Source organism: Ovis aries, chromosome 3, assembly GCF_016772045.2.
Source record: "Ovis aries strain OAR_USU_Benz2616 breed Rambouillet chromosome 3, ARS-UI_Ramb_v3.0, whole genome shotgun sequence".
Taxonomy (NCBI): Eukaryota; Metazoa; Chordata; class Mammalia; order Artiodactyla; family Bovidae; genus Ovis; species Ovis aries.
The window spans coordinates 95,298,079-95,314,953 of NC_056056.1; the positions used below are offsets into that span (position 1 = coordinate 95,298,079).

At 47.9% G+C, this 16,875-nt stretch overlaps 1 protein-coding gene across 2 annotated transcripts; it reads right to left on the reverse strand.

Annotated features, from left to right (window-relative positions):
• Positions 1 to 5,505: 5,505 nt before the first annotated feature.
• On the reverse strand, positions 5,506 to 8,265 carry EGR4 (early growth response 4). Of its 2 annotated transcripts, none has more exons than XM_042246347.2 (2): positions 7,907 to 8,265; positions 5,506 to 7,505 (listed from the first exon to the last, which is right to left on the reverse strand). In XM_042246347.2, exons 1-2 carry the CDS (start codon positions 8,040 to 8,042, stop codon positions 6,193 to 6,195), a joined length of 1,449 nt encoding a protein of 482 aa, XP_042102281.1. In that variant the 5' UTR covers positions 8,043 to 8,265; the 3' UTR covers positions 5,506 to 6,192. The 2 variants fall into 2 exon arrangements, with proteins under 2 accessions (XP_042102281.1, XP_004006125.2); XM_004006076.6 differs by having other exon boundaries at positions 5,506 to 7,508.
• Positions 8,266 to 16,875: the final 8,610 nt, after the last annotated feature.

The window sequence follows — 16,875 nt, forward strand, 5'->3', positions numbered from 1 at the left end:
CCTTCTCCGAACCCATTCTTATATAATCTGAATACTGGAAACCCATTCAAATTTCCAATATTCTGGGAAATCCCATGGACAGAGGAGCCTGGCAGGCTATAGTCCATGGGGTCACAAAGAGTTGGACACCACTGAAGCAACTAAACAGCAACAGGATAATTTGTGGAGCTGTCAGGTAGCTTCTGAAGAAAGGCAAATTTAGTAAGGACCCAGGCCAGTCAGTTCAAACTCCCCTCCTTCCCCACATCTTCTTTTCCTTCCCTTAGCTCCTGAATTTCTTTCCTCCTTGAGAAAATCTTCTTAGATTGAGCAAATAAGAAATCACTTAAGACTTGTTATAACAGCTATTAACCAAATGCTGCATACTCAGTCACTTGTCGTGTCTGACTCTTTGTGACCCTAAGGACTGTGGCCTGCCAGGCACCTATGTCCATGGGATTCTGCAAGCAAGAATACTGGAGTGGGTTGCCATGTCCTCCTCCAGGGGATCTTCCCAACCCAAGGACTGAATGTGAGTCTCCTGCATTTCCTGCTTTGCAGGTGGGTTCCTTACCACTGAGCTACCAGGGAAGCCCACCCAAATGCTGGGCATTTCACATCATTTTTGTATATATTACTCAAATGTCAGGCCTACTGAGTAGGCATTATTATACCCACTTTACAGATTGGGAAGCTAGAGTTCAGAGCTCAAAAAAGGGAACAGTCAGGATCTGGACTCAAGTCATTAAATTCTAAGGTCTGTGCTTGAATATAGTGCCCCCCTGACACCCCTTGGCTGTATTAAGCCCATTGAACCTTCTGCTGCCAAAATGAAGATTCTCTAAATTCACCTGCTTTTGTAGACTGCCAAAAATATTCATATGTTTTTTGTTCTAGTGATGTTTGTTCTCACTCTGTGCTTCCTCTGAATCTGTAAAACCAATTTAGGGCATGCCTGTGTACATACATGTGTTTTTGTGAATGCATGTATATATGCATATGCACACGGGTGTATATCTGTGCAGATGCACACGTATGCATGTGTGAGAGGGAGCGCACGAATGTGAGAATGTATGCATGTGTACATGGGGGGTGTTTGTACATATGAATGTGTATGTGAGTAAATGCACATGTGTATGTAAGCAGGCATACATGTACTAAGTGTGTATTCAGGTGTGCATGTACACACACGTGCATGAGTATATGTGCATGTGTGCCCAGGCTACATTCTATGGACAACAGTTCCTGCTTGGTTGTTATGGGAACCACAGTGCTAAAAATGTTAAACTGAATCCCACTCCATGTGGGCCAGAAAAACCAAAAGGGAGAGAGCGAGCTGAATAACAGACACACCTGGGGACCCAAAGCTGAGGCAGAGCATCATGGGCTCGGGAAGAACTGGACGGGCACAAACCAGCCAGAAGTATGCCCTACTTATGGAGCCCCTGGGCTTGGCTCAGGGCCTCAGTCTCGCTTCTTCCCATCTCCCTCCTGACCCTTTCCCAGTTTCATGCTCTCCAACCACCTTCCTTCCTTCCTCGGCCCCTTCTCTTTTCCTCTTCTCCTTTTAGGCCTTTAGGCCTTTTTGTTTTGGGCCAATCAATCAGCACAATAATTAGGCACTTAAGGTGTACCAGGCAGAAGGCCTAGTGATACAGTAGCCGCACATGTGGATCAGACAAGGTCTCTGGCCTTGAAGAAGCTTAGTGGTTGGAGGATTTGGTGGGAGGATTCATGTGGGTGGAGGAGAGAGGACAGAGCGAAGGGAGAGATGACAGAAGAGGATGGACAATAAGTTTGGATCAGATACGGAGGGCTTTAACTGCAGTGTATTTTTTGTAGGAAGCTGGAAGCTGTGGTCAGTTTGGAATAAAACACTATTACATCAGTAGTGGTGTGCAGTGTGAAATGGAAGGAGAGAGAATGGAGGCAGAGGGACCACAGGAAGCGGTCTGGTCTAGTACAAGCTTGTTTCAAACAAGGCCAGAGGTCGGGGTGAAGAGGGAGGAAGTAGCACTCTCAGTTGCTTTGTCAGACTCTCCCCCATGTCCCATGAATAAGAATCATCAAGATTCTTATTACTCTTCCCTGTCTTTCCAAGATGAGAGCCAGGATTTAAGTGAGGCTTTGTTACTGATGTGTACATGTGTCAAATTCTTCAGGTGCACTGGAAAGGAAAAAAATTGGTAACCACAGGCCCAACATATGGTAGGCACTCAGTGATATTTGTGAAACAAATGGATATATGGAAATGGGCTGGTCTTGGCCCTGGAAAGCCCAGATTCAAGGTCCACTTCAGTCTCTCATCATCTGTGTGCTCTTAAGAAAATCCCCAAACTTCTGGGACCTCAATTTCCTACTCTGTACAATGAGGGGTCAGTCAGGATGTTCTTGTAAGATCCTTCCAATTATTATGTGATTGTCGTAGCCAAGGTGTCTGTATATGTGGAGGGGGTGGCATGGACTCAGGTGTTGGCAATAGGCACGGAGAGGATAAATGGGGAGAGGATATTTTAATAGAGGAATCTGTATTTTCTGGCTTCAGTTTTCAGCAATATTGTGGAATAAACCCAAGTCCCTCCTGCTAAAGAATGCAGGGACTGATTCACAAGACATAACAGACATCTGAAATGCTCAACTGACCTTGCAAGAAAGGGAAGAAAATCTACTTGGACCAGAACAAGGGAGCTGAGACCAACAGATGAGAGAACAAAATGTGCTGTGGAGGTATGGAGAAGGAAGACCTTCCCATATTGCTTGTCTGTCCTGACCTGGGCCCTGGGTGGAGAAGGGGAGTTGCCTCTGAGAAGCTGTAACTACCTGAGTTAGAGTTTGAACTCACAACACCTGCATAATATAAGAACCCCAAGCCAAGAAATTAACATAAAGATTGGCCTTCATCAGTTGATATTCCTGGAATGCCCGGCAGAAGCAAGCACAAAACTGCTCAGGAGAAACATACCCTCAACCCAAGCTACAGAATATTACTGACCAGGTAAATCCCCACTTAAGATGATCTCACAAGCTAAAAATGACAGTACATAAAAGGAAGCAATGTACCATGAATTAGAGTGTGTAAGACCCTTTTGAACTTCAGTAAGATCCAGGAAGTCTGAGTTGACAGCCTGGATGTGGGGGAGAGAGGGGTAAAAAATGAATCCCACAGAATTGTAGTTATTTAGGTGATTTTGAGAACCAAACAAATGGTGGTCTCTATTAGCATACACTGGGTATACAAAAGGATGATTTGGTTTTAGACAGATTGTATTTGAAACGGTGGTAAGCATCCCCATATAACATCCCCATATGGAGATGTTCATTATTCAGAGTCATGGGCTTCAGCTGGAGTAGAGATGAGGGCTGGCTGGCTTAGATGTCATCTGTGTAGCAGATAGCTGAAAGCCTAGGAATTAACATGCTCTCCAAGGAGAGTGTTGAAATGGGGAATGAGGGTCTCAGAACTAAGTCTGGGAAAACACCCACATTTTTGAGGACTAAATTAAAAATAGGAGCAAGTAAGGAAAATGAGTTATTTGTCCCTGATTGTGTTTGGGTCCTGGTTTGGGACAATTTTCTGAGTGTTTCACTTAATTCTTTCCATCTCTGGCCTATTATTCGTTTCCCTCAAAATCCCTAGGGGAAATTCCAGTAAATGGAGCAGCTTCTCTTGGGAATAAATAGGAGGGCCTTCTTAGCTGGGAGTTCTAGAACCCAGGCTGGGCCCTGGTACGAGCACCACTACTAAGTCACTTCTTTGGGGTGCAATTTCCTTATCAGTGACTTTGAGCCTAGGTGGGTGTGAGGACAAGGAGGGACACAATGGAGCTGACAGTACGTGATGGAGTGCTACTGAAGGGGACAGGGGAGGGGTGGTCAGATACCACTCGCCTTCTGCCCTTCTTACTTGTTCAGGTTGTGTAGTTTGAAACCAGTTGCTTGAAATCGGGGTCTTTATGCTCTTTCTTACCCTACTCTGCATGGGAAGTATAGTCAGGTGGTCTATGCCTATAAAGTGAAAGGTGTGGTCCCTTAAATAGTAAGATAATGAGAGTCATCATCATGTTATGTCTCCAGGGATCTACCACTTCCCTGTTACAGTGCCTGATGCTCCACCATTTGAGACTCACTACAGGGCTAAACATTGCTCTCTATAGGCTACTCTATTAAAGTGCTGACTCTCCTAGAACTGTTAGTCGCTCAGTTATGTCCAACTCTGTCGAACCCGCCAGGCTCCCCTGTCCATGGGATTCTCCAGGCAAGAATACTGGAGTGGGTAGCCATTTCCTCCTCCAGGGGATCTTCCTAACCCAGGGTTTGAACCTGGGTCTCCTGTATTGCAGGCAGATTCTTGACTGTCTAAGCCAGGGAAACCCCTCCTAGAGGAGGGAGCAGTGAATCCTTTACCACAGACTGGTTTATTCGATACAAGGTACCCAACCACATGAAAGCACTTAGCACTTTGGGAGAAAAATGGGTAGAATTCAGTGACTTGATAATTTTGTCTCTTGTCAGCCGGAGTGTGGGGGTGGAGGGTGAGCACATCTGAGTTAGTGAAGGAATGAAGTGGCCAAAGGATCAAAAGCTGGGTTGATCTGGCATCTTAGGGCTGTAGGACTCTCTTAATTCAGGAATAGCTCAGCTCAGAAAAGAATGAAGTCCTCAGACAGGCTCTATCCTTTCCGTAGCAGAGAGGAGCTATCAGGGAGGAGAGATGGGGTGCACAGCAGGCTTTTAATACTCCAGCAGCTACTCAAGATGGCCAGGAAAAGTAAAAGCTTTTGGGTTGGGAATTTAGGGAGAAAGGGAGGGCCGAGATTCACCCACTACCCACCTTCCCCATCACAGGATCATACTTTCCTCACCCTCCTCCTAGCTCCACTCCCTGCTTCTGCCCTCCCCTCTCCCCCACCAAAGCCACAGATGTTCACCTGGAAGGAGAGTTAGGGAAAAGGAGCTGTGGTCATTGCATGACTAGGTGGTAAATGGACTGCTATGGGAAAAGCAACCAATGTGACTGTGAGCCTCTGACAAACATCCTCTCCTTACTGGGCTTGGCTCTTCTCATCAGTGGTCTAGCTGAATGCTGAGTCCCTTCTGGCCCTGACAGCATGTCATTCTTATACAGATGCAAACGCACTGGCTGTTATAACCAACACTCTGGGCGTTCACAAGCAGCACTGAAATACTGCAGTCTTTTGCTGCTGTTGCTACTGCCTGGAGCTCCCTCTAGCTGCCAAATCTATTTCACCTCTTGCTAAGATGCCTTTCCAAACAGTGATTTTAAGCTGAGGTGCCGCCATACTGGAGCTGGGAAAAAAGCATTGGCTTTGGAACCAGACAGATCTGAGTTTGACCCTGTCTGAGTTACCCAGAAAGTTACATACTTTGCTTCCTTATGCTGCACTCAAGATTGCAAAGATTAAGGAGGATAATATACGCACAATGTTTAATGCCTAAGCCTCTCAACGACTCTCAAGTTCCAGAAACACCTTGAACCCTTAGGTCAGCTGTGATTAAATCCATTCGTTAATGCAGTACACATTTATTGAATGCCTATCACATGCCATTGTGCCTGATCGTAGGTGTGTAATGACTCCATGAGCATGACATCTCCTTTCTTTCCTGGCACACATCTTCATGGGGTGGGGGATGGTCAGGAGCTTGGATGGCAGATTCAGTAAGCTTTTAGCACAATAATTTTAATTGCAAAAATAAACAGTTCTGTCAACTGCTTGAGAGTAGCGTCTGCTTTACAAAAATTAACAACAAAAAGGAAATAACCCCAAAGCAAAATGTTACAACCAATGGCCGCTGAAAACGACATTGCTGTACAAAATCCCGCACGAGACCAGCTCGGCGCTACCCCAGCCTGGCTCTGGGGGTCTTCGAGGGGGCGTGGGGCGTGCGCCAGTTACAAAGAGTGTTTTAAGTTCCAAGTAAGTGCCTACTCAGTGGGGTGGCCCAAGAGAACTTCCCTCCAAAGCGCAGCTGACTCAAAATCAGCGCCTAGACCACGGGAGCTGTCCGTGGAGCTGGTGCTGAACAGGGTGTGTGCGGCGGGCGCTTCAAGGGAACTAGAAGCCGGACCAGAGTCCCGCCCTAGGGCGTGCCGGAAAAAGTGGGCAGAGGAGTGGGGAAGAGCGCGGAGGGTGGGGGCAGGTTTTCTCTTGCGCGCCAGATTGCGGCGCCCCAATCTACAAACCCATTTCACCCTCACAGGGCTGCGAAGGAGAGGCCCAACGAATAAAAGCCAAGGCCCTTGAGCCGCTCCTCGGCGCGCGCCTTCTGCTTGAGGTGCACCTTGCTGTGCCGTTTCTTCTCATCGCTGCGCGCGAAGCGGCGGCCGCACACGTCGCAGGCAAAGGGCTTCTCGCCTGTGTGCGTGCGCACGTGTGTAGTAAGGTGGTCGCTGCGGCTGAAGTTGCGAAGGCAGATGCGGCACTGGAAGGGCTTGTGGCCCGTGTGGATGCGCAGGTGGCGGTTGAGCTCGTCGGAGCGCGCGAAACTGCGCACACAGCTCTCCACCGGGCAAGCAAACGCTTTTGCATGCGGCCGAGGGCAGAAGCAGCGGGCGCTGCACTTGCCGCCCCGGCGCCCCTTGCGCCGCGCCTTGGCTGGGGGGAATGGGGCCGGCGGCGGTACAGGAGGTTCGGGCACGGCGCTGCTCCCGGGGATGTCAGCCACTAGAGGTTTCGGGAAGTCCGCTGCGGCGCTGCGAAGGCCCAGCGGGGAAAGCTCAGGCTGCGTACCATCTAGAAACTCTCCGCCTTCGCCGCTACTCCCTCCCTCCCCGCTAGGAGGGGTCAGGAGCCCCGGGAGGCTCTCGGCTCCTTCTCCTAAGTCACCCGGGGCCAGCGGGAAAGCATCGTAGGTCCCCATGGTGTAAAGTCTGCTGGCAGGGCCACCCGGCAGCTCCGCGGGACAGCTGATGGACAGCAGGTCTTCAATCTTGGCCCCCATCGGGGGGAAACGGGCCTCCGGGGCGGCCTGGTAGCCTCCTTGTGACCCACAGCTCCCTGGAGCCCCGGCTGAGAGCAGCTCCCATGGAGAGTACGGACCTTTGAAGGCCGAGGCAGTGTCCAGCGCAGGGGACGCCGGAGGAGCCCGGAGACCTGGCTTGACGTCGGGTGGGGAGAGATGAGGCTCATACAGACACTGCGAGGGGGCGCCTGCCGAGGGCGAGGCCTCCCAGAACGCCTCTGGGAAAGCAGCAGCGCCCGGATCCGGGGAGAAAAGGTCTGGCGGACCTGGCAGCAAGGCGTCGGAGCCTGCGGGAAAAGAGGCGTCCAGAGGAGACCGGGATGCTGCCGCCTCAGCGCCGGGGAAAGGTGTCAGGCCTAGGATGCCCGACATGAGGTTGAAGAGTGCTTCTGGATCGTGCGGGTGTTCGGGTACTGCCTGGATGAAGAAGCTACCACTGTAGCCGAGGCCAGGGGGAGACGTGGGCGCAGGCCCCTCCAGGAGGCAGGAGTCGGTTAAGTACTCCCCGGCGCCACAGCTGCTCAAGGCCCAGCTCAAGAAATCACCTGCTGAGGAGGGAGCAGGAATCAGCTCCGCGCACATCAAAGCGGGAGCCTCGGAGCCCGCAGCCCCTACCCAAGAAGCCCTCGGTGCTCGCTGACACACGCAAAGTGCCTTTTGCACATTCCGATCCAGCAGGAGCCGGCATACGCCCCAAGACACACATACAAACATGCACACACAAAACACACGTGCAAAAGCAAAAGGACGCCTCCATACACGCACAGGTTCCTGCGGAGGCGCTGGAGGCCTGGTGTGGGTGGGACTGGGGGTGCGCACCACAAGACCCCGAATCTCCTTCCGCCCCTATCCCTACCGCTCGAGCGTCCCCATCCCTGCCTGTTCTCAGGCACCTTGCGTCCCCGCGGTGCGCCGCCGTCTGAGCACCCCTGGCCTCGCTCCTTACCTGCCGGATAGCCGGTGGCTGCGGGTGGGTCCCTGGAGGGCAGCCGGGTCAGGTCGGTACTGGGTTCAGAGCAACAGCCCTCGGTAGACTTTACTAGGAGCGCGTCGGGGCCGGAAAACTCGCTAAGGTGGAGCATGGCTCGGCGGCGGCGGCGGCGGCGGGGCTCCCGTGGCCTCGCCCGCTGGGCTTGGGGGCGCGCGAATGGCGAGGAGCCGACAGTCGGGGCGCCCGCACCTCACAGACCTAGATGCTCGGACTCCTGGCTCTCACCTCTGGGAAGGGGTTGGGAAGGGGTGGCTGAAGCGCCCTAGCGCTGGGAGGTGGCAGTTCCTCGTCTCTCCAAAGCGCAACCGGGCTCCCCCAACCCGCGGCCCCCCCACTTATATAGCAGCGGCGGCGCTGGCTCAGGGCTTCCGACTCCCCGGGCCACTGCCATTTCGGGAGGCCCCGGCCCTGCCGCCGTGACGTAAATGCCCAAACATGGACACAGGATGTGTGCCGGGGACTCCCGAAAAGGAAAACTCGGGCTGTGACGTCGCTGCCTCAGCCGTCGCCGGGCCCGCGCCGCTGCGTGCGCGCGCACTCCCCGAGCGTGGAGCCCCGTGCGCGCCGGGACCGCGGGCGCGTCGGGCTGGGGCGCTGCGCCGCGTGGGTCTGGACGTCTAGAAAGTGCTCTTCTCTCCTGGAGGTAGACGGCGAAGGACGGCTAAAAAACACCGCGTGACCTTAGGGATTCCATAATTTGGGTTCGAATCCTCTCTCTGTCAACTACTAGCTGTGTCGTTTCATCTCCCCAAACGTCAGTTTCCTCACCTGTGAAATGGAGATACACATATCTACTTTATAAATTTGCTATGTGAAAGTGAAATTGCTCAGTCGTGTCCGACTCTTTGCGACCCCATGGACTGTAGCCTATCAGGCTTCTCAGTCCATGGAATTTTCCAGGCAAGAGTCCTGGAGTGGGTTGCCATTCCCTTCTCCAGTCATTGGATTAGAGCATATGAAATTCTAGGCACAGGGGCACTCAATAAACCGTAGAGATTATTGCCGTAATTCAGTATTTGCTCACGTCCGTGTGTTTTTCACTTACTTAATAGTTTTGTTGGTTTGGGTTAGTTTGTGCTAGGAAAAATAACATTTAAATAAAAAAGAGTCATGTCTTGAGAGAAAATGTCAATTAGCAGAAAATTGTATATTCAAGATTGAAAAGTAAAGGTCTCTCTTTACCCATTTTTTTTAAGAAAAAAACATGCATATGCAAGCACACACACTGTCTTGCAGTAGAATTTTCCCCAACTTGTAACAGCTGAGAGATTGACTCATGTCCAAACATAAAGAGCTTGATCCTTCTTTTGTAAGGCTGTATAGTACTCCACTGCAAGGGCCATCAATTTGTCCCTTATCCATTAGCATATAGAAAGTTTCCAGTCCTTTGCTTGCCATCGTTGTTGTAGTCCTTGAGTGCATAAATGTGAATATATCTGTGGGATAAATTGCAATGAGTATAATTCTAGATCTAAGAGTATGTAAAATTTTTATACAACTGGCAGTTGTCCTCCAGAGAAGTAGGGCCAATTCCTGCTCCCCATTCCCTCACCCACAAGGTTTGAGATGCCTTTATAGTAGTCTTTGTTTTTTTGTTGTTGTTTTTTTTTTTGCCCAGGAGCACACAGAGAATTTATAGGCTATACATGCCTGGAATCAGTTCCTGGAATAATTGGGCTTCTTCTGCAAAACTTAAATATATTTCCTAGTGTTAAGGAGGCTGTGGCTCTTGGCTACCCAAGGCTAGTCAGCTCTAGCAAAGAAGCCTGCCTGCCCTCCTGATCCCCTTTCTCTTCTTCTGTAGTTTTTACTTTGTTTTACTTTCTCATCTTTAAAATTTTTTCATTTTATTTTGTATTATAGTTCACTTAACTCCTTTCTGGACCAAATTAGGAAATTAAGAAAATTAAGTATGTTTTTCTTTACAAAGAGCATCAATTCTTGAGATTCTGGGTGCCAGCTGGTACGGAGGGCAGGTCGGGATCCCCTCTTCCTTAGGAATGGAAACAAAGTCATTTAGGGATGATGGGCCCTAGCATGACTGGCAGTATATCTCCAAGCCCTGCTTGCCCAGCCTCCTTTTTCAAGGGAGAGTGCCAGGAATGCCCAAAACCCACCAAATGCTCAAGTGTTTACCCTGTGTTCATTATGCAAACATTCATTCATTTAACTTCTCAATGTTTGTTCATCCAGTATTTATTCCTCAAGTGCCTACTACGGATCAGAAGGTAGATTTTGGTTTTTATTCTACAAAGACTGTGAGATATATCTCTATCCCCATTCCACAACAGTGCTAAAGTGTGTTCACAGAATACGGCATCATATAATCACCCCCAAAACACATGCTGACACACTTGCATTCATTTTCTCGAGCCTGGAATTCATGTATGTCCAGAATGACCTAACGAATGCCGTAGACATAGTTCCATGTTAGCAGCGCATGTGTTTCCATGTAGGAAATGCAGAAACTCAGCACTTGTCTGTAAGGATTAGGCACACAGGCCACCATTTCTTTTATACTCTATTTCAGACCCTGATTTGAATCCTTATCCAAATGCATTGCCAAAGCCAGGTGAGCCCGTACCAGACACACGGGGCACACATGTCTCCAGTCCTTGCTGGCATCTTGCTGCCTGGGAGGGAGGAGGAGTGGGGAAGTTTGACTAGGCCGGTGTCCAAGGCTCCCCAGGTTGCCCCGTCGGGCCAGATTGGCCAGCCGCAGGTTCTCCATCCCTCTGCTGTTCTTCCCTCTGCCACAGCATTCCTCCTCCTTCTTAGTCATGGATAATTCCCCTACTCCTTTGGCAAGTTCCCAGGCCATTGCTGCTCTTTGCCAAGGGCTGTCGGGCTAAGTCTGTGTTAAGACAAAGGTCCAACTTCCTTTTGTTAGAGGCCAGGCCTGGAGGCAGAGCTGGGAAGGGGAGAGAGTAGGAGAGGAGACAGGGGACACAACCTGTGTTCTGGGTGGGGCTGGCTCGCATCCCCGCCCCTGTGTCCTCACCTTCAGTGCATGCGCACACCCATACTCTCGCACATGGGACCTCTGGAGGGCAGCTGCACCTACCTTTGGCACTTTGAGGAGGAGGAGGGAATATAAAGGGGGAACGAGCATCTTGTAGCCCTTCGCAGCTCAGCCCATCTTACTCCCAAATTTTAACAGCTTAAAAATAGATCATAGGGAATTTCCTGGTGGTCTAGTGGTTAGGATGTGGCACTGAACAAAAGCTCCATGGAATAATGAATTGAAGACCCACTTCAGATGAGGAAACACACTTAAAAACGTTTAACATCTCACTCAAGGCCACACTTCTATTCCGTGGTGGGACTGACAGTCAAGCCCAGGCTAGCCTACTCTGTCAGATAATTTAGGAAAAGATCATTCATTTTACAAAAAGATTAAAATGGCTGTATGTGGAGAATCTTCCTCCAGCTTTTCAAATGTACACACTCCATCTGGCTGGGATCCATCCGTGCAAGAATTCTCTGGAGTGACTGCCATTAGGAACACGGTGGGTCATCTCAGACACGTGCTGAGGAGGATGGCATGCAAGCCTCTAGGGAGCCAGTGTGAAAGGTGGTGGTGGTGATGATGTGTCTGTGACTGTGGGGAAAGCGAGAGGAAACTTCTGGCTTCCATGGGAAAAGGTGATGGAAGGAGCGTTTGCTTTCTAGACAAGCATTGAATAGACACTCACTGAATGAATGAATGAGTGAACAAATTCATTCATCAAATGTTCATTGAATACAGCCCTGTGCCCGGCGCTGCACGGGCCCTTCAGATGCAGATGCTGATGTCTCGGGGGTGAAATTGGAAGCTCTAGATCCAGGGAGGGTGGAGGGAGAAGGATCAGAGAAGTAAGCCTCCCTTTTCTCTCTTCTGGGAAGGGCCCAGACCCTGCCATCATTCTGGTAATGCTACTGTCTCCTCCCCCACTCCCCACCTTGATCTTTCTGCTCTAAATATCATTGTGTTCAAATAATAGTGTATATTTTAAAAGACTCCAAGAAGACAGCTGCCTCAGAGTATTATTCATGAAGAGGCCAGCGCTCAGTCTCCATGGCGACTCCTGGCGCAGAATGCCGAGGAGCAGCTCCACGTCCCACTTCCTGGGGCCGTGGAGATGCAGGCACACAGCGTTTCTCTCTCCTCTCTTCTCTCCTCTAGCCCCTCTCCCTTTCCTTTCTCCTTCTCTCCCATCTCCCCTTCCACTGCCTCTCATTATTCTCCCGAGAGGGTTTATTTAAAAGCAGGGGCAGAGGCAAGATCCAGACACCCGACTGACACAGGGTAAGGCCATTGAGGCTGCAGTGGAGATGAAGTTTGTTTCCAGCTGCAATTTCTGCAGTACCTAGCACCCCTCCCCAAGACCCTGCAGTGCCTCTATGCTTCACTGACCACTTGGCCAGAAGGAGTGCAGTATCTGTCCCTGAGGCAAGTGACCCATCATCAAGGTCCTTCTTTGTACCCCTCCTCTTCCCTGACCATGTTCAGTTGTTGGTTTATGGTTTGGATTCTCAATATCTGGTTTTTTTTTTTTTTTATGACCACAAAAGTAACACAGGCTCATTGGAAAAAGACAAACATTAAAATTTATAATGTGAAAAATGATACATACAATTCTATACCCAGATATATAAAATTAAAAAGTTTCAGGTTGATTCCTTTAGGTTTTCTTCATGCATATTCACTTATCTTCTATCAATTCAGTTGTAGCATTGTTATACTTGTCATTATTTATACCAGTGGTATCATACTATACATACTCTTGTATGACATTGTACGTTGAACAGTTTTTCTTTTTCCCTAATCGTGGTACTGCTGCTGCTGCTAAGTCATGTCAGTCGTGTCCGACTCTTTGTGACCCCATAGACGGCAGCCCACCAGGCTCCCCTGTCCCTGGGATTCTCCAGGCAAGAACACTGGAGTGGGTTGCCATTTCCTTCTCCAGTGCAGGAAAGTGAAAAGTGAAAGTGAAGTTGCTCAGTCGTGTCCGACTCTTCGCAACCCCATGGACTGCAGCCCACCAGGCTCCTCCATCCATGGGATTTCCCAGGCAAGAGTGCTGGAGTGGGTTGCCGTTGCCTTCTCCGAATCATGGTACAAACTAACTTAAAGTCTTATAGGTTATAACCATATATATGTATATGTATATATATATCTCCTTATATTTATATAACCTTATAACCTATAGCAATTAATTGCTCCAGCATATTCCATCATGTCAATATATCTAATTTTTTAACTTGACAGTTTTTTTTCCACTATTATAAAGAATCTGGCTATGCACAGCCCTTTATGTGTACTTGGTGTACTGATAGGGGTAATAACACTACAATATGCTAGTTAACATTTGTATACCACTCACTATGGGCACTATTAATTGGGTATTGAGAGCTTTACATGTACTCACAAGTCCGTGTAAATCCTCACGATGACTTGTTAAGTACTATTAACTATCTCTGCTTCATAAATGGGGAAATCGCAGCATGAGGAGGTTAAGAAATGTACTCAAGTTTACAGGGTTAAGACTAACCTACACTGTAATCATAGAATAGATTCCAAAAAGTAGAATTCCTCAGTGAAAGGTAGAATATTTAAAATTACAGTGTATGTTGTCAAACCTTCCTCTAAAAAGACTGTTCCAATTTGGGGCCAATGAGCAGCATGTGAGAGCCACTGTAAGCATTTTTGGGAAATGTATTCCTGTGATATTTTCATTTACATTGTAAAAATTATTAGTAAGGACAAGAAACTTTCCATAGGACCTTATTATTTCCTCTTCTGTGATCTAGGGGCCTAATGCCTCATCCAAAGACATCTGAGTGGGAGCCTTTCTTGTGCTCCTTACATTCCTACAGCGCGCACTGGAGATGAGGCTGTTCTTGCATGAACTGGTGTGGGGATGTGGGGTCTAGGGGATTTTGCACTGTCCTTATTTTTCTTTTTTTTTTTTTCTAGTTTGAGTCATGGTGGAGGTAGAGAAGAGAATAAGGCAGCTGGAAACCATTCAGGAAAAGCTTCTTAGATTCTCCCAAAGCAGCTTCTAAACTTCTCTCACAGGAGAGAGGGAGGTTATTCTTTCTCTTCTCTTCCATTCTACACTCCTCCTTGGGCAAAATCAGCATTGTACAGAGCCGATCACAGAGGAGGTATGACTAGGGTGGGTTCTAGGAGGGTCAGAGGCAGGGGCATGGACAGAATGACATCTCAATGCTGCTACCCACCCTGCAGTTTGGAATCAACCTCTTTTGTCTCTAAGCCTGTTTCTCCATTCGTGAGCAATAATGGACTTGGATCTTGATATGTGCTTTTATTTGATTAGGTAATGGTGTTCAGAGCATTGGTTTTCAATTCATGAACTGAGAAGGTGAAAAAGAGGCTGAGAGTAGAGTGGGAGGCCTAGAACTCGAGAACAGAAATGGAATCAGAAAGAAAGCTGGTAAACCTCCCCAGCATACCTCTCTTCTCCCTGGCCTCCTCCTGCTTCCTCGCACCTGTGCTTATCTCATTTTTTTCTTTTTTTTTTTTTGAATCACCTCTCCTCCTTCATCCTGTAATAGCGTTCCTTAAACTGACTTGAGTGGATTGGTCAATGCACTGAGATCCAAAATACTCACGCAGTTTATCTACAACTAAGTCCTCTGTGTGTTCCTGAACCCTGTCCACCACTAAGCTAGGTTTCTGCTTGAAAGTGATAGAAATGCAACCTGAATTAGTTTAGACCCCAAAAGGAATTTATCAGTTCACAGAATCCAAAGGAGTGTCAAACAATGACCCTGTAAGGGAACAGAGACACAGCTGATGTCAGGAGCTGGTAGAACCAGGGGCAAAGAGTTTTTCAGATAGTTTCAACTCTTTCTCTTTTCTCTCACTTATGACTGAAAACTTGGCAACTAGCAGATTCTGAATTCTCCATGCCTATCTTCTGTGATTAATGGGTTCTCATTCTCAATTCCAGGTAGGAAACCCTCGGAAAGACCTCTGCTGTCCTACTTAAGATAATGATCTGGCTAAGGGTCAGGGTAGTACAGCTGATGAGACCACTTGAGGCTTGCACTCGGGTCTTGAGAGCCATTACTGGAGAAGGGAAGCCAGTGGGAGCCAGGAACCTCCCAAGAAGCCTCCACCTCAGGCATTGAGGGCAGAAGCTGGGAAGCATTGGGCTCTGCAAATTCTCCAATGCCCCTGGAGCAAGTCACCTAGTCCATCTGTCTGCCAGCTCCAAGGAGCACTGCCCAAAATAAAAATCCGTAATTAGTAATTCCTGCAATTCAGAAAACCAGTGTATTTGTTTCCTAGAATAATCTGGAGCCATACTTGGCTTGGCAACCAGTGGGCCCCGCAGATGCATGCAGTGTGCCACGTGAAGACTCCAGCAAGGACCCTTCCTCAGCCAGGGCATGACGGGGAGGCCCTGGGGCACCGCTGCCCAGGCAGCAGCAAGCAGGGGCCGAGAACAGAACCGGCTTTATCAATTGTATACCGTGGGCTTCTGAAACAGGGAGTTAGGGAACAGAAGGAACGTCAACAGGACTTCTAAATACCAGGCCCCATAAAGGCCAGACTAGGCGCACACAGCCTGCAGGATCATGGGTGATCCCATAATGGAGGAGTGACCTTCAGCCTGCAGGGGGACTGTTTCCAACCCACCTCTGCTGTTAGCTTGCCCTGTGACCCTGAACAAATTCTCAATCTTTCTGTGCTTGCAATTCCTCACCTGTGAAGCGGTAGTATGTTATTTGCTCTACCTACAGTCTGAGGACTGAGAGCTAGAAAAACAAATTAAGCAGCTGAAGCACAAGTACTTACTGTAGCAATGAGAGGTGATGTGAGAAGCAGTATATCTGCTTAAGAAATAGTGCATAACCCCTGCCACCCCCAAATGTGCTCCCTGTTTTCTGGGCACCTCTTTATATGGGGCTGAGACTGGTCACCATGACCTAAATTTTATTTTCAGTATAAAACATCATCTATTTTATTATATCTCATCATTTTTGTGGGTAAGGAATTTGAACAGGGCTTGCATAGCTAATCTATTTTTCTGCTCCACATGGCTTTTTATTTAAAAAAATTTTTTTAAGTTGAAATACAGTTAACTTACAATATTGTGTTATTAATAGTTTCAGGCATACAGCAAAGTGATTCACATACACACACATATATTCTTTTTCAGATTCTTTTACACTAGAGGTTATTATAAGATATTGAATATAATTCTCTTTGCTGAAAGTAGGCCCTTGTTTTTTATCCGTTTTATATATTGTAGTGTATACATGTTAATCCCAAACTCCTAATTTATCTCCCCTCCAATCCCCTTTGGTTACTATTAGTTTGTTTTTTTATGTCTGTGAGTCTGTTTCTGTTTTTTAAATGAGTTCATTTGTATCTCTTTTAGATTCCCCATGTAAGTGATATCATATGACATTTATCTTTTTCTGTCTGAATTACTTCACTAGAGTATGAAAATCTGTAGATTCATCCATGTTACTACAAATAGCATTATTTCATTCATTTTTATGGCTGAATAATATTCCACAGTATATGTGTACCATGGACTCTACACGTGGACATCACCAGATGGCCAACACCGAAATCAGACTGATTATATTCTCTGCAGCCAAAGATGGAGAAGCTCTATACAGTCAGCAAAAACAAGACCAGGAGCTGACTGTGGCTCGGATCATAAACTCCTTATTGCCAAATTCAGTCTTAAACTAAAAAAAGTAGGGAAAACCACTAGACCATTCAGGTATGACCTAAATCAAATCCCTTATGATTATACAATGGAAGTGAAAAATAGATTTAAGGGACTAGATCTGATAGACAGTGTGCCTGATGAACTATGGATGGAAGTTCATGACATTGTGCAGGAGACAGGGATCAAGACCATCCCCATGGAAAAGAAATGCAAAAAAGCAAAATG